This window comes from Gouania willdenowi, unplaced genomic scaffold (assembly GCF_900634775.1).
Source record: "Gouania willdenowi unplaced genomic scaffold, fGouWil2.1 scaffold_340_arrow_ctg1, whole genome shotgun sequence".
Lineage (NCBI taxonomy): Eukaryota > Metazoa > Chordata > Actinopteri > Blenniiformes > Gobiesocidae > Gouania > Gouania willdenowi.
In genome coordinates, this window is record NW_021145103.1 from 47,256 (window position 1) to 71,439 (window position 24,184).

Consider the following 24,184-nt stretch of genomic DNA (forward strand, 5'->3'; position numbering starts at 1 on the left):
TTAGAGGATTGATGATGGTCCACATGTTATTCTGTGTGTGTGTGTGTGTGTGTGTGTTATTCTGTGTGCATGTGGTTCTTTGTGTGTATGTGTGTTTCTGTGCACATGTGTGTGTGTCTCTTTGTTTGTATGTGTGTTTCTGTGTATATGTGTCTCTCTCTCTCTCTCTCTCTGTGTGTGTCTATGTGTGGTGTGTGTGTGTGTCACTCTGTGTGTGTGTGTCTTTCTCGGACCCCTGTCCCCTCACTGGTCAGTGACTTCCATGATGATCCGGTCGTCCCTGGTCCTCCCAGTGCGCATGCCCAGTAGGAGGACGCAGCGGCTCCATGTGTGTGTCGAGGCTCATTATTTGGCAACAGACGCGGTGAGGGAGTGAGGGAGGGCCGAAAAAAGAGGATATCCCCTGGATTTACAAAAAAAACACCGATTTATCTTGGTTAACATCACATTAGCCACTGACCGGTCGACCCACGGAGGACCACGGACCACCGAGGAGCCCCGGAAGTGGACTTAGGTGAGCCTGAAGTTAGTTTTTTAGTGAGTGGATCGAGGGGAGGCTTTTATTCGGACTCACCGAGACGAGACAAGCTTTTCCTCCACATTTCTGTGGCATAGAGCCGCTAATGGGCCGGGAAAGTAAGACTGGGTCACCGAACCAAAGGTTGAGGACCAGAGGAGGAGGAGGAAGGGGGTTGGGGACAGGGACCGATGTTTGGGTCTGTTTGAAATGAGTTGATGCGGATGTTGGAACAGCGGCTCGGTCCGAGTTCCGACTCGTAGGTTTTTCCCTGAGGTGAGGTGTTGAGTCCCGGTGGGACCGGGTCCCAGTGGCGGTGTGTTTGAAGTTTGAATCCTGTCCGTGTGGTTGGTGGAGCCCTCAAAGCCCCCCCGCGCCCCCCCCAAACCGGGTTTTGGTCTCTGGTCTCGGTGGTTCTGGACTGTGCGGGTGATGTGGACTCAGGGGGGTTCGAGTCCCCTGAACTGGTTTCTAGTCCTGGTTCTCTCTGCCCTGTGTGCACGTGGTCTGTTCTGTATGTGGTGGTGGAACCAGAACCAGAGCCGGGTTCGTGTTTTGTTTTTGTGAGATGGCGCTAATGTTAGCTAACACACACACACACACACACACACACACACACACACACACACACACACAGAGTGAGAGAGAGAGATACACAGAAACACACACAGGGGTTTTAGGGGTGACCGAGCCGCCCCTGAACGCACCGCCGCCCCCCCAGGGTCGCTCGCGCTAGTATCTGGAAGCTAATCTTCCTACTTCTCTGACAACCATAGTCTTCCTCCTCTTAAAGCTGAACACACACACAACCACGGAATAATGCACACTTACACACACACACTCAAACACACACACAATCTTACATTCACATACACACACAGAAACAGACAAAATCACACACAGACAGTAACACACACACGGACACGCGCACACAAAATCACACAATCCTACACACACTCACACACACACACACAGAAACAGACAGTAACACACGCACACAGAAACACACTATCATCACAACCACAGAATAACACACACACACACACACACACACACACTTGTTTCCAAACTCAAAACAGTTTATTTAGACTCAAACTGACAGTGTATACGGGCTGAACTGGTTTCGTTGCTGCACTTCAAAGCTTTTAATGTTCACGTTAAACCACGTGCACTCCAGTGCTCTGTGCATGTACATTAGTTACTTCTGCTGATTTGGTTTATTAAAGCCCTAATTAACAGCACTCCTCCTGAATAACGCACTCGTCTATTCATTCTTTACACGTATAATTTAAACCACAATTACAAACTTTAATGATCACTAATTGCATTATTTTTTGCTAATGACAATTACACAAACTCACATTTACTCCCACCCCTTCACTGCTAAGGGTAGTTCAATTAACCCCTAGCCTAACCACGCACACACAAAAGGGGGGTATTTCATCAAACCCAGCTCAGGGTTAAGTCCAGGTTTAACCTGAGAGTCCGGCTCCGTTAAGCCGGGTTCTAACTGGAACGGCGGTTTCATCAACGAGAAAACACCTTGGTTACCATAGTAACACAGTTCGTGGGTCAAACCTGCTCCCGACCAGGTTTAAGCAGAAGGCTTGGCTTAAGCTGCTGACGCACTCTCATGAAACCACGTCATCATTATTAAAGAAGTCATTGCTTTAAAACACTCATTAAAGATCTACAAAAGGAAAGGAGTCAAAAAGACTTCTATTTAAAAAAAAATAAAAATACTGCTTTAATACGGTATTTTAAAAGGAAATAAACATAAAATCATGGTAAATGTTTTAATATGATTTTAAATCCATACAAATGACGATAGAATCATTGTCCAATTACATGTTTAATGTGTACCGTATTTTTAATGAGATATCACAGTCTCCATGTGTTTAAACCATCAGTAATAATATATAAGGATACGTGCGTATCCATCGTCTCCGTTTACCACACAGTATAAATATGTCTCTTCATTGATCAGAGATTAATAATGTGGATATACAGAAAGGGAGGGGCTTCAGGGACAGTCACAGGGTAGAGACTAAGGCTCCCAATGACAAAGATACACTATCGCTTTAAGGGATGTGCGCGCAGTGCACGCATCTGCACCTGCAGCATCTACATGTGACATCCAACAGCATCCAACAGCACCGCTGCTGCTCCCGCTCTTCATTTAGTGCTGAGTTCAACAAACTATTCTTCAAACACTCACAAGTTTAATAAAATGAACTGAATAAATAAATAAATAAATAAATAAAATACATATAATTTAATTGTGAGTTACATCATCTCTTATATTAAAAGCTGACATGTGTTAAAAAACTTATCGAACGCACATGATCAGTGTGTGATCACATGTTTCAGTTGTTTACTATGATAAATTGACTAAATAACACCGTCTTTTAACCCTTTACTACTTTTTTGTTTTTCTAACGTGTCCGTCATTTATTTTCACTGCTCAGTAACAGGTGACATCACATCCTGTTGGTCTCTGCATTGGCTCCTATTGGCTTCTCATTCATCGTGAAAGCTGCAGTGCATGTGTCGTCACTCTTTAAACATTAAGTCTGTGATCGATTTTGTGGGTCTTATGAGGTAGTGCACTTAAGCTAAACACTGTCAGCTGGCTTGGCTCAGCTGGGGAGCTTCAAGCTGAGAAGAGTTTGATGAAATGGTAAAAGCCAGCGTGGTCACAGACGGCTTAGCTGAACCAGGTTTAAACCATAAGCCTGGCTCTACTGAGAACACTTTGATGAAATACCCCCCACGGAGAACATGCAAACACAGACGTGATACACCTCCCACTGTGCTGGGATGTGATAAACAAATAAATGTAAAAAAAAGTACAACAGATAAGGTGCTTTCCTCTACAGTAAATACAACAAAAAAAAAACACAGAACAAAACAGCACAAATACACGAAAAAACAACACAAATGAACAAAATTACTCATAAAATAAATAAAACTACTAAATTACAGAAACATATTCAATAGGACAAAATGAAACACTCCAAATTACACCAAGAATTACTAAATGACAGCAAATTCACGGAATTGCTATGAAAACAAACAATAAGACTACAGTAATAAACAAAATCACAAAAAGAATCACTAAATGACAATAACAATTCCCAAAATCACTCAGAAAACAAACAAAACAAATACAGAAAAATATTAAAAACCACAACAAAAAAACACAAAGTTACTCTTAAAATGCAACATAACTACAGAAATACACAAAATGACAAAAAGTATCACTAAGTCACCATAAAAAATTACAAAATCACTTTGCAAACACACAATAGGACTACAAAATTACAAAAAGAACCACTATATTACAGAAACATTCCCCAAATTACTCTCAAAACACGCAATATGACTACAAAAATACACAAAGTGACAAAAATAATCACTAACAACAAAAATTGACAAAATTAACTTATTCCGAAAACATGCAAAACGGCGAAACAAATACAGAAAAAAAATTGAAAACAACTAAAAACACAAAGTTCGTTTTAAAACACAGGAGAAGTTACCCCATTAACACACAATGACCTGTTAAATAAAGAAAACGATAACAAAAAACACACAAACCCTCTGTTTTTCCTGTATTAATGCTCAGATTGGTCATTATTCTAAATAATGACATGAATGTTGATCATGTGACCCTCAGATCAGATATATAATCACATGTTTGTGGATCTGCTTGGATTTTAAAAGTTGATGGCTTTAAGTTGGAGCTGTTTTTTTAGTGTGTCCTCTTGTCTTCTGTGCTGTCATTGTCAGTTACATATTATTAGTCAGTCAGTCAGTATATATAATATAGCCCAGCTGAGATTTAGACGTTCTGTTGCATTGAAGATATCTGTATTAAAGTTCTCATGTCATGCTATTTTTCACCCATCTCCATTTGTTCTAAGAACCCTATAAACATAATGTTTCAGGTTTATTTCCCCAAACTCGCCTGTTTTAGCCTCTGAAAAGTCACTTTCTGAGCAACTCTACTCAAGCAGGCTGATTATGCATCCTACTTATGCATATTAATGAGTGGGCGTGTTTATAGACGGGGCACTGACTTTCTCCTCCCCGCACGGTGACGTAGGGCCAGAGGATGACCCACCCTCCTCCCACCCACTCATGTTGCTTTATAAACACGAGACAAAGTGTGGGGGAGGGGCGTTCACCGGTACATATATAGACTGTAGAAAATACATACATAGCACTGAAAGAAGGACGCTTAAAATGCTCATTTCTGTGGGCGTGTCTGTTTACATGTCAATCACGGCAGAGAGCTTCCTGGAGGCGTGGCTTCTCCAGCTCAGTGCCGCGTCAAATTCGTCATCAAAGTGGGAACGCGTCATCAAATTGTAGCGAGGTGTTTGGGTTCGCCCTGCAGTAAGAAAGGAGCAAATCACCCTCTAACTAACGATCAATGAAAAAAACACTTTGGGCATGTGTATGAAGCCCTAATAGCATTTTAATGATGTTTACAGCACAGAAAAGTTAACTTTGTGTAACATGGGCCCTTTAAGCTGTGGAATTGCTCCTGTAGGTTCCCAGCAGCAGGATGTCAGGAACGAGCTCTTCTGTTTTCACTATCAGAGTTTTTCTAAGACAGGAAGATCACAGTGATAGTGACCTGCTGAATTTACATTTTATAAAGGGCAACGTGTGGGATGATGCACTCTCTCTGACAGTTGCTGCACAGTACGACGTTTCACGTGGTTTATTGTCTTTGTAAAAAAAATTGTTTTTAATGTTAGCCGTGAACGACAACAAAACTCTCAATTAAATCTCAAATAATTGTTGCTTTAGAATTTTGTGTTCATACATTGTTTGATAATCAAACTTTTATTTTGAAAACCTAATTTAAATGAGTTAAGTGAGATTATATTTTGATATGGGATATATGATTATGCAGACAAGATGACAAAAAATACACAAAAATAACAGAAATTTACAGCAAAGGTACACAAAAGGACAACGAAAATATATAAAATGACAACAGAAATTAACCTAAAGTACAATAAAAATACACAAAAATAACAGAAAGAATCACAAACTACCTGAAAATAACTTGACAAAATACACAAAATTACTCAACACAATTTTAGAAGAATACACAAAAAGACAGCAAAATATATAAAATGACAGCAAAAACAAAGAAAAATTCAAAAAAACTAAAGACAAGATAACAAAGATTACACAAAAATAACGGAAATGAACAAAATTACTGCAACAATACACAAAAAAAGGACAACTAAAATATGTAAAATGACAAAACAAATACACAAATGAACTAAAAGTTGCTCAAACAGATAAAAATACACAAAATTGACCAAAAAGCACCAGACAAGACAATTACAAATACACTAAATAACAGAAATTGATAAAATACACATCAAAACTCAACAAACACACAACATTTTAGAAGAATACACAAAAGAAAAAACTAATTATATAACATGACAATACACAAGTGTAAATATATGAAGGAAATGTGTGATATTGTCCCAAAACATGCATGTGAGGCAATATTTATTTAGTGTCAGATTGTAATTTCCACTTGATTTTGTTTGATAAATAAAAAAAAAATATTCATTCACATTATAGAAAGTGAATTCTGTATTTTCCGTCTATTTATTTTTTACTTTTTATTCTTATATTCTTTATTCTTATTCTAATTTAAAATTTTTATTCACATTTTAATGTTTTTTTTTTTAAAAAAAATTCTATTGTTTGTTTTAATTGTATTTGTATTTTTTAATTGTTTTACAATACTAGTACAGTGCCTGTTGGAAGTATGTATTCATATAGTGGGAGCTTAAGTAGAGTTGTCAATTATGGCCAAATGAGTATGTGTATAAATATTTAGTTTTGTGTATTTTAACTCATTTTCATATTTTTGTTGTAGTTTGGTGTATTTTTCTGTAATGTATGTTTTTTGGAGTCATTTTGTGTGTTTTTGGAGCCTTTTTGTATATTTTTGTGCATTTCTGTTGTCATTTTGTGTGCTTTTTGTATAAATATTGTTTATTTTTTTTGTTTTATTTTACTCATTTAGTATATTTTTATTATAAATACCTTATGCGCGGGGCGGTGTTTAGCTCAGTGGGTAGAGCGCCCGCCCCATCTACAGAGGCTATAGCTCCTCACCTGCAGCGGGTCCAGGTTCGATTCCCGGCCTGGGACCCTTTCCTGCATGTCATTCCCTGCTCTCTCTCACCCCCTTCCTGTCTAGCAACTGTCATATAAAGGCCACTAGAGCCAAAAAAATCCTTAAAAAAAAAAAAAAAAAAAAAAAAAAAAAAAAAAAAAAAAAAAAAAAAAAAATAAATACCTTATGCGTGATGAGGACGTGTTTTGAGATGTGCGTGTGTGCGTCTCGCTACCTGTCTTCCTGGTTGCCGTGTGGGACCCTCTCCATCGCTCCTCCATAGGTTCTCTCACACACACGCACGCACGCACACGCAGCAGCCGCGCGCATGCACATACTCCGTCACAGGTTGTTGAAATGCGTGTCTGATGCCCAGTGCGTGAGACTTGAGAGAAAAATAAAACTGACCCGGAAGTACCACAACGCAATCGAAATTGGGAGTCGTAATTTCAAAACAAAATGAAAATAAACATTTTGTTTCACACTTAAATAACTTTTAGCAGTACAAAAACGTTTTTAAGATTGACCTTATTTTGTGGACTGGAGGATTGTCTGCTTCTACGGATTATTAGAGGTTTTAAATGAACAGATTGGTGCACTAGCGCCCCCTCACACTGAGGTCAAAAGCTGAATAGGTTTCACTTCTGGGTAAACATGAGTGTACCGTCCCAGCTTAATAAAATTAAAATAAATGTTTTGCAACACCAAATAAGTCCAAAATAACGGATGCACACACCCGGGCTATGTGGAAACTGTTAAAAAAGTTTCAGGTCGAACAGACACCGTGTTGGGGAGAAGTTCGCTCCGCACACACACGCGCACGCAGAACTTCCTTGATTTAATAGAGAGATTATTTTATTTTATTTTTTACTGTAATGTATGCACTTAATTAATAGTCTTGTAGTTAATTATGTACATTTTCTTTTTTCATTATTTTCTTTGTTTATCGTTTTTTCTATCTGTAATATTTCTCGAGCTTCTGTAACAAAGTAATTTTTGCCCGGGATTGATAAAATACATTGTGATTTAAATTCTGTTTTCCATGATTATGTAAATTTAGTCCTTATACCTGTGTACAGTGGTGTGTAGGTAACAGTGTGTTTATTGCTTACCATTTGTAGCTTTTTTTTTACGGATGATTCAAAGTCTAACAACATTCTCAGGATGTTGTTTTTGTTGTTTGAGCTTCAAAAGAACTTTAATGATAAAAGTTACTAATTAAAACTAGTGTCCGTGTTACGTAAGCTGAGCTAACGCACAGCTTTAACAGCTTTTATCAAGCATGGTGGTGGAGGGGGGATTTTTATTGCCTCTTTGTGGTGATCTGGAATGAACCGTCGGTTGTTCACATGAACAAAGAACTTGTGAAGTGTAACAATAAGCATGTGTTAAAGGACCTAAATGGCATTAGGTCCATTCATCTAATGCCCTAAAAGACTAAAAAACACATGGATTTACAGAAATATACACAAAAGGACAAGAAAAAACATGAGACATATACAAAAATACACAACATGACGACAGAAATACACAAAATGAACCAAAAAACAGACAAGACAACTACAAATACTCAAAAATAACAGAGAAATTTACAAAATCACAGCAAAAATACACAAAAGGACAACGAAAATATATAAAATGACAACAGAAATACACAAAATTAACATAAAGTTGCAAAAACAGATAAAAATACACAAAATTAACCCCCCAAAAATTCAAGATTACTAAAAGAAAAATATACAAAAATAACGAAGAAATTGACTAAATGATTCAACAAACATACAACATTTCAGAAGAATACACAAAGGGAAAACAAAATATATAAAATGACAGCAGAAAAAAACAAAATGACAACAGAAAAACACAAAATTAAGCAAAAAGACAGATAAGATGACTAAAACTCCAAAATTACTCCAAAAACACACAATAAGACTACAGAAATATAGAAAATGATCAAAAGAATCACTGAATGAAGATAAAAAGAAAAGCTAAATACACAAAGTTACTCCAAGATAACGACAAATGACAACAAAATGAGTAACTCCATAAACACATATAATGACCTGAAAAAAACACAAAATGACTCTTAAGTCATAACACACAAAATTGTAACAAAAAGTTTTTGTTTCCTGTTTTAATCATCTGATTGATCATTATTATTCTAAATGCTGATATTTCCAGTAGAACAGAGATGTTGAAATATATCTAAGCATCGTCTAAAATATCAGCATCAGTTTTATTTAAAAACATTTGCAACCTGACTACACAGTATGATAAATATTGTGGCTCTACAGTCAGGTTTTTGTTCTCGTTGCACAAAGATGTGACACAATGCAGAGGATAAATAGATGATAAGAACACTTTGCTGATGCAGCAGTTTTGCAAGGCCGTGTAGCTGCAGCAGTGTGTGATCCTCTGGAGGGATATAGAATTATGTGTTCACAAAGTATAGATCTGTGTGTGTGGGGTGGGGGGGGGGTTGTACTGTAACTGGTGCTGCTGTGAGGAATGCTAGTGACACATCACCGACAGGATAAATAAATAAAAACACTCCATGGAGCAGGAAGAGGAGATAGTGATAGTGAAAGGAACCTGACGCTGGATTAAAGAATAGTCAAATACACACACAGTGCTACGACGGTGCTCGGCTAATGGATGGGATTGAATCACGCTAATGCTAACGGTCGCTAACCCTCCACTACAGCGGCTCACGCCATCGATCGATAAACATTCATAAAATATGTTAAGATTTCATTTATTCAGACTTTTTTTTTTTTTTTTTACTTTGATCTCCTGACACGTTTCATCAGTCAACTGCCAGTCTTCTTCAGAGGCATCTGCTGATCACTTTGATGTGTCCTTGACTTATAATTATAATAATTCTTCTTGTTCTTGTTGTTGTTCTTTTTCTTCTTCTTCTTCTCTATTAAAAATAACAAATTGATCAATGACATTTTTTTTTAAAAAACGTGATTTTTTTAATATTTTTTATTTTTTACTACTATTCCTTCTCAATGTTTCCGGCGTGCCCCTGAGGAAATTTTGAAAGGGAAAATCGGATAAAATGTGTTTCAGATTTTTGTCGTCAATTATTAAACAACCAGGGACTACCAGTTTATTATTATTATTATTATTATTATTATTGTAAAGGTTAGACTGGTGACGTTACAGCAGGAATCGGTCGGTTTTTATTAGAAGTGCTTGGTTGAGTTTTTACTTTTAGATCCTGAAATACTTTTTGTGTGTGTGTGTGTGTGTGTGCGCGCACGTGTATGTGCGTGTGCTTGAAGAAACTGCCGTGGAGATGAAATATGACACCTTTCAGCCATTCATTCATCCTCCATTACAACGATAAGGTCAGTTTCAGCTTCAGATTGAGGACTGGATGTGTGTGTCTGTGTGTGTTTTGTGTGATGGTTTGTGTGGGGGGGGTTGGTAATATATAATCCTCACCCACCGTTTCCTATTCACAGTATCTAAATTAAAAATGTGACGTCATCAACACACACACACACACACACACTCCCTTAATGGCTGCTCCAGCACCTGAGGGGTTAAAAACAGCTTCAGCTTCTCTTGCACACACACACACACACACACACACACACACACACACACACACACACGAACCAGCCGGTTCAAACTGGTTCTGGGGGGGAAAGTGCTTTGTGCGTCCCAGTGCATTGTGGGAAGGGTCGTGTCATGTGTGTCAGAGTAATAATAATAAAACTTTCTATTTCATTATCACATGATTCACTGTGTGTGTGTGTTTATTGTGAATCAGTGCATCCTCGGTACACACCGTGTGTGTGTGCGCGTGTGCGTGTTTCCTTGCTGCCAGAACCAGAACAGGAAGAGGTTCTAAGGGTTAATTGTACTCATTTTCCCCCAACAAGTAAAAACATAGTTTCCAGAGTTGTAGAGCCTTGGGCTTGAACTCACTGTGGTACAGCAGAGCAACATAAAGTTTGATTGCTTAGAGCATGGAGTTCTCAACCTTGGGTTCAGGACCCCATTTAAGGTCGCAAGACATTGGGAGGGGGTCGCCAGATGCCTTCAAGTAATATATTTAGAAAAAAACACATCATGAGAGTAAATACACAAAATGACACCAAAAGCGTACAAGATGACCATATAAACCCTGACAAAATGCACGACATGAGTAAAATGCACAAAACACACAGAATGCTTCAATGACAACAAAAAAATGACAACAAAAACACACAAATGTTGTCGATAATGTGAATCAGACAATCTCGTTTTTGTGGACCCCGCTGTGATAAAAGTTTGTAGGATTTGTTGCTTTATTCATTGAAGTTGACGACTCAGTTCTGAAGGAGTCAAAGAAAGTTCTGTGAGGATGATGTCACCATCGACTTGTTCCTTAAAAATAAATCAGTTGAATATGAATACATACATTGATAACGTATCAGATTTAGAGCAAGGTGGAGATCCAGTTCATTTACTCTCTCTCACACACACACACACACACACACACACACACACACACACACACACACACGTTTTGTTTTTAACTGAGCACTTATCTTGTTTATTTAGCTTTTTGGTTTAGACTTACTTGGATAATTGGATGTTTTGAGCATGTGCTCGAGTCAACATTGTGGTCATGTGACCATGGTGATTCAACATGTTTTGTCTTAGGAAGCGGGGTGATCACTCAGATTGTGTCCCCTGAAGCTCATTGAAGGTCAGTTTGCTTGTCCTCCAGACTAAATATAAGTCTGATTGATACTGATCTGATCTGGGGAGTTTAGAGCCTCCATCTATCCATCCATTTTCAGACCCACTCTGTCCTATTTCAGGGTCGCGGGGAGTTTAGGGTCTGATTGTGGAAAACGGAAGGAAAATATACAAAATGGGAACAACACTCAAACAAAACTGCAACAAATACACACAAAACAACAAAAAACTTGCATAATGAAAGAAAGGTATACAAAAACGGAAAAACAAAAATATGCAAAATAACCCCCCTCCAAAAAAAAAACACAAAACAAACAGTAACAAACAAAAATGTACAAAATGACAGAAAAATATACAAAACGGGAACAAAAAATATGCAAAATGACTCCAAAACATCCAACAAAATGGCAACAAAAACACACAAAACAACTAAAATATACAGAATGACAGAAAAATGGCTCCAGAACGACCAAACTGACCCATTATCATTAGATGCTAACAGAAAGCTAACACAAGAGGAAGGTTACGTTTTATAGGCCTATTTATGAAAGGATCAGTAATTGTGATTGATTGTATTAAAACTTTAGTAATTGAAAATGTAATTGTAATTTACTTTCACTGGAAAAATAATTGTAATTTATTTGTAATTGGAAAAACACTGGTCAACATAATTGAGTTGTAATTGAAGATGGATAATTGAAGACGTAATGTAACTGACCACACTACAGGTACAATTTAAAATCGGGTTCCAATGTGACACAAAATGCCTCGCATGCAAATGTTTTTACATGTGAATATTTATGCTGTTATAGCAGTTTTAAAAATCTCCTATTCTGTATTTAGGGGATGTCTGAGGAGGCGGCCCGTCAGACCCGCAGCCAGAAGAGGGCGCTGGAGAGGGAGGCTGCCCCCCTGTCCGACTCAGAGAATGAAATCAAAAAGCCTAAAGTGGACGTGTGTGAGCTCACTGACCCAGGGTCTGGACTAACTGACCAGGACACTACAGACAGGACTCTAACAGACCCACAGAAACAGGAACAGGAGGGGGAGGAGGAGAAGGAGAGGGGGCGGAGCCAGCCTCCACCTCTGGACCTGCCCCCGCTCTCTCCGCCCACAAAGGACGATGGGAACATTGTCATCAAGAGACATCAGACGGATGAACACGCCTCGGACAATCAGAGTGTGTCCAACGACTCACGGACGCAGCTCCGACACACAGAGACCAAAGCCTCCATCATGGTTGCCACGGAGATGAAAGCCACCATCAAAGTGGAACTTCAGACCGGAGAGCAGCCTGTGGACATGAGTACCTCCAGAGGGTGGGAACTATTTTTAAACTTTGTTTATCTTTAAATAACTTCAACTGCTACCTGCTTATCCTGTACAACAGGAAACTGTCATTATAAATACTACATCATTATTAGACCACATTCCTTCTCTTTATACAGTGTACACTCAGGAAATAATAATTAGTTGAACTTATTTAATATGGTTATGTCAATGATTTCCACCAAACTCAGTTGTGTTAGAACTAATTAAGCAGTAATATTAAAATGGAAATAAGTTAGTAAAGTGCAAGCGAAAACATTCAGTGTCCAGCTAACTTAAACATTAATTCAACGTATTAACATTTATTTTACATTAATTTAATCTGTTGATTAATACCAACAAAAATATTTTTCATTGGACTCAGTTCTGTAAATATAATTCAACTGTATTTAGCAAAACCAACTAAACCAAATCATAACCAACTTCAATAAGGGTGGTAATACTGTATTTAACTGGTTTTTCATTATCCTAATTATATTAATTTGAAGTAGACCCACTAAACCCTATTATGTCAATGATTTTCCACATGGTGTAGATAAGTTCAATTAAAATCAAAAACTCCTGTTCTGTGAGAAACTAAATGTGTTATCAATTTATTTAGAAAAATTATAACAATCTAAACCGTTTTTTTAATTTTATTTACCAGTATTTAAAATCCAAAATGACACAGAAATGCCTTACATGCATGTTTCGGGACAATATCACACATTTACATGCTGTTTTTGCCCTGAGGTGACTGAATGTTTGGCAAGTGTAACCAATAAAACTTTGCTCATAATCTCTTCAAAATGGTTTGAAAGAAAAAAAAAAAAAAAAATGACTCAAAAATATTCAAAACAACTACAATAAGATACAAACAAAAACTCCCAAAATACACAAAGCAACAAAAATATGCAGAATGACATAAAAATACTGTATACAAAACAGGAGCAAAAATATGCAAAATTACTCCAAGACCACCCAACTAAAACACACAAAACAACAAAATATATACAGAATGACAGGAAAATATACAAAACGAGAACAAAAATATGCAAAATGCCCCAAAAACACCCCACAAAATTGCAACAAAAGTACAAAACAACACAAATATACAGAATGACTGAAGAATATAAAGATGAGCAAAAAAAATACGCAAAATCGATCATTTCTACTTTCGGAAAATATCTTAAAATCTAATAATCAGTCAAATCAGGCCTTTTTACACATGTGCAAATGTTACTTTCGCTTTTTTAACTTTCAAAAAGTTGCAAACGTGCAGTTAACATACATACAGATAATTGATCAATAAGATGTTTTAAAGATATGTTGCTTTTTTTTTTTAAAAAAATCACTTTAACAACTTTTCTCACTTACTTTTCTCTGTCAAAGTGAGTTTTTAAAACATGTTTTGTGTGTGAAAACGTTCAATCCTGTCCTTCTCACCACCATTTCCCCTCCACTCTCCACCTGAACCCTAAAAGTCTCTTTGCACAAAATGAAGTTGCGTCCCAAACTGGTTCCAGCCGGCTGTTGCCATGGTTACCGCCGTAGAAGGAGCAGGGAGGGGAGGGGTGAAGGAGCGAGTCACGTGACCGTGACTTTGAGGTCATGTGACTTATTGTGGCAGTGATTAGTCCACAGGAAGTGATGATAGTGGTGTTAAGTCAGAGGACGGACGGACACACACACACACACACACACACACACACACACACACACACACACACACACACACACACACACACACACACACACACACACACACACACACACACACACACACAAACACAGACTCCTGAAATACACAAAACAATAAAAACATACACGATGAGAACAAAGTATACACAATGACTTAAAAAACAAACAAAATTCACAAAGTAACAATAAAAACACACAAAATTACAACACAAAAATCTATAAAAACACATGCAATGAGTCCTGAAATACACAAAATAATAAAAACGCACAAGATGAGAAGAAAATACACAAAATAACAAAAAAAAAACAAACAAAATTTTACAAAATAACAACACAAAATGACAACACAAAACATCAATAAAAACACGCACAATGAGTTCTGAAATACAAAAAATAATAAAAAATGAAAGGATTCATTTGTTTTGTCCCACAATAGTCTAATGAGTGTCTTTGTCCTTCTTCTAATTCTGTGCAGCATAAAAAAAGAAAAGCGTCCTCTGTCTCCTGATGAAGACGACGATGATGATGATGATGTCATCATCTTGTCAGATAACGACTCAGCGAGTCCTCCAATGAACGGGCTGAGTCACTGCAGAGAGTTGGACACGGACCTGCTGATGGTGAGGTCACACACACACACACTACAGACCACCACCGTGACCTTTGACCTTTGACCTCACCACCTGCCCAAGAACATTTATCATCGTTGAAACCATGAAGTGGCTCAGCTTAATGTTTAACCCACAAATGGACGACTTTTATTCATGTCAGCATTAGGAGTGTGACAATATCTCGATACGGCAATATATTGCGATATTTTTCCGCACGATCAATTATTGATCGATTTAATTTTTTTATTTATTTATTTTTTTCAAAACCTTTTCTGCTTTTTCACTAAAATGTGCTGGTACGTCTTCACAGAAATGTTGTCACTAGGGCTGGGCGATATGGCCTTTTATAAATACCGCGATATTTTTAGACCATGTCACGATACACGATATATATCTCGATATTTTGCATTACCCTTGAATTAACACTTTGATGCACAAAATCACACCAGTATGATGATTCTATATGTCTACATTAAAACATTCTTGATCATACTGCATTAATATATGCCAATTTTAAACTTTCATGCAAAAAAGGGGATATCACAACTAAGTCAAAGTTGACATAACTGTATTTATTAAACAGTGAGTGGCTCAAACATAAAATTGTCAACAGAAAGTGCACGTTCTGTGCAAAATTGTCACAGAGACATTTCAAAACAAGACATTAGTGCAGGATGCAACTCACATGGCATTTCAAAACACAAAATTAAAGTGCACTTTTTGTACATAATGCCACTACAATATTTTAAAAACAAATAGTGCCCTTTTGTGCATGTTGTCATTAAGATGACATTTCAAAACAACACTAAATTTAAGTGCACCTTTTGTGCATAATGCCACTAAGATATTTAAAAAAAATATATATAATACACTTTTGTGCAGGATGTCACAGGTCATTTCAAAATCAGTAAAATAAAAAATAGCTGCATAATAGGAAATCAAATGGTGGAAAAGAAAGTGTATGGTATTTTTAATTTCACAATCCTATGGCTTCAAAGACAATACCTAAACATAAAAGTTAATCTACAAACAAGCATAAAAAATAAAATAAGCTTAACTTGATAACCTAAGTAATCTTCGATGCTGGACAGGACAAGAGAAGAAAAAAAAATAATTATAAAAAAAAAAAAAAAAAAAGTCCGCGAGTTTAACGATATGGTCATTTTCAACACCGCACAGACTACAAGCTGCGATATATCGAGTATATTCGATATATCGCCCAGCTCTAGTTGTCACTGTTTGTTGAAGGAACCAATATATTGTTTACTGGAATATTGCACTATAATGGTGTCACTGGTAAGAAAGACCCTGTTTACACAAAGCACTATTGGAGATACTTATTCATTTACATTGGTATGTTGACACATTTACAGAAATGTTCTCTGTTCATTGGACACTTTTTCAATGTATTGTCTTTCAGAGATGTAAAATAAAAATTGTATCTTTTCACTTAATCTATTTTTATCTTATGTCATAGATTATCGTAGATTGATTTCTGACCAATATATCGATAATCGCAGTATCGTCATATTGTGAGATAATCGTTATCGTGAGCTTTGTATCGCGTATCGTATCGTGAGGTACTCAGAGGTTCCCACCCCAAGTCAGCATTAGAATAATAACCAATCTGAGCATTAACACAGAAAGTTACTGTTTTTATTTCATTTTTTTGTATTTTTTGTGGTTTTGTATCTTTTTCAGTTATTTCCATGCACATTTGTTGTCATTTTGAATTTTTATGTTGTTTTGTGTGTTTTGGAGTTTTCTCCCATTTGATTTTTTTTTAAGTAATTTTGTGCTCATTTGTTGTCCTTGTGTGTATTTTTCTGTAATTTTGTGTTTTTATAATCATTTTTTATATTTTTCTCTCATTTTGTGCGTTTTTGTTGATGTTTTGTCTATTTTTCAGTTATTTCCGTGCATATTTGTTGTCATTTTGAATATTTCTGTTTTGTTTTTTTTAAGTATTTATTGTTTCATTTCAATGTATTTATTTATTTTAAATTAATTTTTTATTTAAATTAAATTGTTTATTATTTGTCTTTCAATTTAATTATTTTTTTAAATGAAGTTATTATTTAATTTACATTTATGTAATATTTAATTTAGGTTTTTTTGTGGTTTTAGTTGATTTTGGGAATCATTTTTGTGTATTTTTGTTAGGGTTTTTTTTGTGCTTTTCAGTTATTTTCATGTATATTTGTTGTCATTTTGTGTTGTTTTAGTTGCTTTTTGAGTAATTTTTGTGTAATTTTGTTATTGATTTGTGTGCTTTTCATTTGTTCCTGTGCACATTTGTTGTCTTTATGTGCATTTTTCTGTCATTTTTGTGCGTTTACCTTGAGTGCCGCCAGTTTCCGTCTTGGATTAAACCCCAATAGTGCGTCTTGGAGTCATGAACAGCTAAATGTGGGATGGAACATGAATGATTTGAGTGTGTATGTGTGCAGAAAAGCAGCCCAGTGGAGAGAGAGAGGATCATTAAGCAGCTGAAGGAGGAGCTGAGGCTGGAGGAGGCAAAGCTGGTGCTGCTGAAGAAACTCAGACAGAGTCAAATCCAGCGCGACGCTCAGCAGAAGGTGAACATCAAGCCACACCCCCACACGGGAAGTGACTCTAACCTTCCGTCGTCTTTTTTTTCAGACTTCAAACTCATCCAACACTTCTGCTCCCCCTCCTTTAATACGAGGAACCAATACAAACAATAAAGTCTCTCCACAGGTGAACACACACACACACACACACACAAACACATACACACACACACACACACACTCAGTAGGTTTAAGTTAAGCTCAAAGCAAGTGTTGGCTTTATTCAAACAGATTCTGACAGGAAGGAGTTCAGGAACCGTTATTCCACCTCCGTTGGTGAGAGGAGGGCAGCAGCTTTCATCCAAACATGGAGCCCAGGTCATCATGCCAACGCTGGTCAGAGGCTCACAGGTACCAGTAACACATCCATTATCCAACGTGTCGTTTCAAGGAGAAAGTGAGGGGAGATCTCCTGTCTGTGAAATGGAATGAAGTGGAATGAAAGTTAAAAAATTAGACCAAAAACACATAAAATAAGAGGAATAATGTACTAAATGGTACCAGGAAGACACAAAATGACAGAAAAATACATAGGATGAAAGAATAACAGAAAAACAACAATGAAAACAAGCAAACATACAAAAATGACAGTAAAAACAGACAACGTGAGAGAAGGATTTGATGACACCAAAATTACACTAAACAATACTAAAAACACACAACATGAGAGAAGGATTTACTAAACCATACAAAGAACGCACAGAATTACACAAATTGATTATCAAAAATCACACAAAGTAACAGAAAAATATGTAAGATGACAGAAAATAACACATTTCACAAAATAATATTGAAAACAAGCAAACATACAGAAAATGACAGTAAAAACACACAAAATGAGAGAAACATTTACTAATTGATACTAAGAACACATAAACAATGAAAAAAAGCACACCGAAATGTTTCCAAAAACACACAAATTGTGCCCAAAAATACACACAACAAAAATACAAAAGACAAAAGAACAAATACAGAGGACAACCAGAAACAAACTAAATAAGAGAAAAGTTTACTAAATGATTCAAAGAACACACAAACACTGATAAAATCACACAAAATAACAGCAAATTTAGCAAAAAAACAATGAAAACAAAAGCAAAAATACACAAAATGACATTAGAAACACACAAAATGAGTGGAAAGGAAAAGTGCTGAAAACTGTCAATAGAACCTTCATTACAGAAAACGAGGTGAACTAGAAAGTTAGGATTTTTCTGCTCCTTTAAGCAATACACACTTGATATTTCAGTGGGTCACATTTTTACTGAAAACAACTGTCGTGGTCTTGTTTCCTGGACCTGTTTCCTGGTTTGTGTCCTGGTCTGGTTCAGTCCGTGTCTGTGTCTCCACAGCAGATCCAGGCGCTCCGTCAGCAGCAGCAGCTGGGGGCCTCTGGAGGCTCGGGGGCGGGGCCTCCTCCCCTGCTGGGGGGCTCCAGAACCTTCACCACGGCCCAGGGTCAGACGGGCCTGGTCCAGCAGGGCCTCCTCAGAGTGGGCAGCAGCAACTCCAACTCACTGGTTGGTCCCTCACTCACTGCTTCTCTTTAAACATTGGAGACACATGTTCACCTCATGTTTCTGACCTTTTCTTCTTCTCCTCCTCTTCCTCACAGGGTTCTTCATCTGGTTTGAAAGGCTCTTCTTCAGGAAACAGCATCTCCCTCGTGGGTCTGAACGACTCTCCAGCTAGCCGTCAGGCCGCGGCTAAGCTAGCCCTTCGTAAACAACTAGAGAAAACCCTGATGGAAATCCCCCCTCCCAAACCCCCCTCCCCAGACTTTAACTTCATGCCCTCAGCGGCAAACAACGAGTTCATCTACCTGGTGGGACTGGAGGAGGTGGTGCACAACCTGCTGGACTCCATCCACAGGAGTATGTCCGCTTCCTCATTTCAATCACTGTTTTATCTCAATTTATTTATTATTTCATTTAGATGTATTTATTATTTTATTTAAATTTATTTATTTTAAATATTTTTACTATTTTATTTAAGTTTATGTATTTATTATTTTATTTAAATTTATTTATGATTTTATTTCGATGTATTTTTTTTATATACATTTATTGTTTTATTTTATTTCCATGTATTTATTATTATTTTTTATTTCCTTTTATTTAATATTCTTATTTCGATTTATTTTTTATTTAATTTAAATGTATTTATTATTTTATTTCAATGTATTATTTTATTTTCATTTATTTGATGTTTTATTACAATTTATTTCTTTTATTTCAATACATTTATTATTTTATTTCTATTTAATCTTTATTTTATTTGTATTATTTCTGGTTGTTTGATGTGTTGATGATATGTGTGTGTTCCAGGTAAAACAGGGAGGCCTCTGGTTAGGAACGTTCTCAAAGAGCCCTTCACCTGCACACAGTGCAGCACTGACTTCACCTGCCAGTGGAGGCTGGACAAAGCAAAGGGCGGAGTCACACTGTGCGAGGACTGCATGTCGTCCAATCAGAAGAAGGCTCTGAAGGCCGAGCACACCAATAGGCTGAAGTCGGCCTTCGTCAAAGCTCTGCAGCAGGAGCAGGAGATCGAACAGCGACTCATTCAGACCACGATGACGAAGACCACGACGAAGGCTGAGCAGGTGGCGACTCAGCAGATGAAGCAGGTGCAGGCCAGACTCTCCGCCCTCCAGCAACAGCAGCACCAACAGGCTAGAGGCTCCGCCCCCCATCAGCACCAACACCACCAACACCACCACCAACAGGCCAACAGAGCCTCCAACATCCTCCACCATCACACCATCAAACAGGTGGGAACACACCACTGTTTATATTTCTGAATGTTTTTTTAACAATTTGAGCCCATTTTTGCTTATTTTTTTACCCTTTTTCTGCAACTACACCAAACTTTCCATATTTTAACCTATTTTCATCACTTTTTCTTGCCATATTTTTGCTCCTTTTACTGTATTTTTTCTTCATTACTCCCATTTCTGCCATTTCTCAATCAAATTTCAATGCCTTTTCTGCACATTTTTTCCACTTTTATGACATGTTCACCACTTATAAACCCTTTCCACCACTTTTCCACCTAATGTCACATATGTTGACCCATTATTGTGACTTTTAACCTCTTTTCACTATATTTCATGCTTATTTTTGCCAATTTAACCACATTCACTATTTTGTCATGCTGACACTTAAAAACTGTTTTTATCACTTTTTTGTCTGTTTTTATCCACTCTAATTTGCAACTTTTAACCTATTTCTGTGGTTTTTAAAATCCCATTTCCCACCTTTTCCACCATTTAAAAAAAAACAAAAAACTTTTAACCCATTTTATTTCTGCTTAAAACAATCATTTACATCTTTAAGATGGCTATATACTATGGTAAATAGGTAATAGTCACAGGATTACATGTTCATCAATCAAACCTTAACATCAACTCTCACAACTGCTTCATGCCATCAAAATACAAGATTAAAAAAAGACAAGACAGTCAAAGATCCCAAGTGATGCACGTTTGAAGTATTTCAGGATATCAGCTGATTGGCTGGTAACAATTGGAATTTTTTGTGTTACCCAGAAATTGGGAGTAACTTTAAATAAATGTTTCATATCTCCAAATAATATAATTAAAAACCAGAGCATTTCAACACACAAAATGACATGAAAAATACACAAGTTGACAATAAAAAAAATAACACAAAAAATAAACAACAACCAGAAATACAAAGAAAGATGCCACCGAAATTACACTAAATTACACTAAAAACACATAAAACGTGTCCAGAAAAAAACAGAATTACTGAAAGTTACACAAAAGACGAAAAAAATATTTAGTATTTGAGTTACATTGTAGAAATGTAGGAAATTTCTAGAACTTAAGCCTGGTGTTTTTCTACATTCTTGTGTGTCTCAGCAGAGCTCCCAGGGCCACGTGTCCCGTGGCGTCTCCTCCGTTGGGGGGGTCAGAGGCGTCCCCCACTCCTTCTCCTCCTCGTCCCAGCTGCAGAGTGCCGTGGCGGCCGCCGCTCTGGTCAGTCGGCCAGGTAAGCATGCCCACGTTCCCCAGCGCTCTGTGCAGAGTTCAAAGGTCAGCAGCAGCGGATTCCCCGGCCACAGGAACGCCAGCGGGGGGGGCGGGGCCTCGGCCGCTGCCTGGAGGAAGCAGAGCCACGGCAACACAGGTAGTGAACCAGTGAAACCAGTACGACTCCAGCCTCTGTCCCTACAGTAGCCCCCACCACCTCCTCCTCATCCTGGGGAGGGAAACACCCCCACTCTAACGACAGCCAATCAGATTCTCCAAATACAACCCCCCCTTCTGTGCGGTGGATTATTTTATTTTCTTCTTTAAAGTTATTTCAATTGTTCTAAAAGGAATTTCCAAGTGTTATTGAAACAATAAAAAACACAACAGGACAGGCATAGGCAACTGTCGGCCCGGGACCCACATGAGGCCCTCCGTCTGATTTAGTTCAGACCCCCAAAAAAATCAACCATATTACTCCAAAAACACACAGAATGAAAAATGTCAGTATAAACACACAAAATAGAAAGATTTAATAATGACACAAAACGATACTAAAAACACACAAAATGAGAGAAAGATTTACTAAATTATACCAATAACACACATACAATGGCAAAAACACACAAAATTAGAAAAACTTACAAAACAACAATAAAAACAAGCAGAAACATACAGAAAATAACATTGGAAACATACAAAATGTGTCCAAAAACACAAAATGACAGAAAAATACACAAGATAATGAAAAAAAAAGACAATGAAAACAAGTAAACGTACACAAAATGACACTAGAAATACACACAATGAAAGAATATACTAAATAATACCAAGAACACAAAATGTCCAGAAACACACAAAATGACTAGAAAAATACACAAAACAACAATAAGAACAGCCGAACATGCATAAAATGACACCAAAAACACACAAAATAAGAGACAATTGTAATCATTTGGAAGCTTCTTTCTGTGACTTGGTGTGTGTGTTTGAATCCCTGCAACGTTTAATAAGGAAATGTAAATGTTTTTGTGTCTAGTCCGTCCTGATTAAGTTTGTCGTGTATCAAACTCTTTACTCTGCTTCTTCTTCTTCTGTGGTGCGTGTGCAGGCGTGACCATGGCGTACGTCAACCCCAGTCTGACGGGTCACAAGGCGTCTGGTTCAGTGGACGCTCGTCAGAGGGAGTACCTGCTGGACATGATCCCCTCACGCTCCTCCATCTCTCAGACTGCTGCAAACACCTGGAAATAAACTCTGCTGCTGCTCCACAGCTGCTCCACAGGACCGCCAAGCAATTACAATCCCTGAGTGAATAAACTCCTTTATTTCCTTTGTGTGTTCCTTGAGGTTTTAAGTCACGTTGTTGTTATTTTTCATGTTTCACCATGTTTGCCACATTAGGCTCCTCCCCCTGGCCTTTAATCACAGATGGATTCACCCTCAAACGTTCAAAGCAAATAAAAAAACTAAATACGACTCTTTCTTTTGCTTTTTTAAATTCAAGTTGTACAATTTTCCATCACCTGTGTAGCTTTTGAATTTATTATTTATTTTTGGACTGGTGTTAAATTAATTCTGTATGAGGGCTGTTTATTTTTTTTAGCCCCGCCCCTTTTTATTTTTATTTTTATTGTTTTAACAGCATGCCGACCCGCCATCTCTAAATATTATAATGTTTATTTTGCTTATTTTACCATAATGTTCACATTGTTAAAGTCATTTTGGAGGAGCCGAACTCTTCATCCTCGTCATCCTCAGCAGTCCAATCATCTTATTGCTTTGTACAAAACTTAGGTTGAAGTTTATTTGTTTTCTTTCTTTCCCCCTAGCTCCTTAAGAAAGAATTAAAATTTTAAATACATTTAAAAAAAAAACAAAAAAAAGTCTTGTGATTTTATTGCAAAACCAGAAACATTTTAGACATTGACAATAAACTTTTGATATTAGATAAATAATGTTGTATTTTTATGTTGAAAAAGTTGTAATTTTACAAGAAAAAAGTTGTAACATTAGAAAAAAGTTATTTGAGCAACAAAAAAAATTACAGTAATAAACTTGTAATGTTGTGAGAATACAACTGTGAGTGACGTGTGTGTGTGTGTGTGTGTGAGAGAACGAGTTCTACTGAGGTTCCAACATCGCTAACATCTCATGTTTGTCTTCAGATCGACTAAATCGTTCGGCTTTTACTAAAGTTTTCCGTGGAGAGAAACAACATGAGTATTCAACAATTTTCAGATACCTTGCTAATGCAGGGCTTCCTGTCACTGTCAAAATAAAGCTGCCCAAAAGTAACTTAAATCAAATATTTATTTCCCATTCATTGTGAATGTAAAATTTTTACATTCATTAAGTCAAACTAAATTCTATTATCAAAAATATACCTAATTCTAAAATTATGACTTTTTCCTCATGCATGTTGGACTTATATACACAAATTGACTCCATAAACACATGACTACTGCAAAAAAGAAACAAAAAATATACAAAACGACAACAAAAACGTGCAAAATGAGAGGAATGACATACAAAAGAAAAATACACAAAAATGACTCCAAAATCCCAATATGACAATACAAATGCACAAAA

At 37.0% G+C, this 24,184-nt stretch overlaps 1 protein-coding gene and 1 non-coding gene across 5 annotated transcripts; both read left to right on the forward strand.

Annotated features, from left to right (window-relative positions):
* Nucleotides 1–259: 259 nt before the first annotated feature.
* LOC114459740 (transcriptional repressor p66 alpha-like) lies at nt 260–22,903 on the forward strand. Of its 4 annotated transcripts, none has more exons than XM_028441895.1 (11): nt 260–514; nt 12,225–12,700; nt 14,866–15,010; nt 17,452–17,580; nt 17,645–17,722; nt 17,827–17,946; nt 18,948–19,115; nt 19,211–19,469; nt 19,923–20,368; nt 21,482–21,749; nt 22,704–22,903. In XM_028441895.1, exons 2-11 carry the CDS (start codon nt 12,228–12,230, stop codon nt 22,844–22,846), a joined length of 2,229 nt encoding a protein of 742 aa, XP_028297696.1. In that variant the 5' UTR covers nt 260–514; nt 12,225–12,227; the 3' UTR covers nt 22,847–22,903. The 4 variants fall into 4 exon arrangements, with proteins under 4 accessions (XP_028297696.1, XP_028297698.1, XP_028297700.1 ...); XM_028441897.1 differs by having other exon boundaries at nt 18,951–19,115; XM_028441899.1 differs by having other exon boundaries at nt 261–514; nt 21,482–21,611.
* Nucleotides 22,904–23,741: 838 nt separating this feature from the next.
* On the forward strand, nt 23,742–23,854 carry LOC114459757 (U5 spliceosomal RNA). Its single transcript, XR_003673457.1, has one exon. It is a non-coding gene; the product is annotated as a U5 spliceosomal RNA (small nuclear RNA).
* The last annotated feature ends 330 nt before the right edge of the window (nt 23,855–24,184 follow it).

Excerpts from the sequence above, each read along its gene's own strand:
- LOC114459740 (XM_028441895.1), top strand. The coding sequence starts at position 12,228 with ATGTCTGAGGAGGCGGCCCGTCAGACCCGCAGCCAGAAGAGGGCGCTG. Across the intron at positions 17,581-17,644 it reads AGCGCGACGCTCAGCAGAAG|ACTTCAAACTCATCCAACAC; the intron begins GTGAACATCAAG and ends CTTTTTTTTCAG. Across the intron at positions 20,369-21,481 it reads ACCATCACACCATCAAACAG|CAGAGCTCCCAGGGCCACGT; the intron begins GTGGGAACACAC and ends TGTGTGTCTCAG.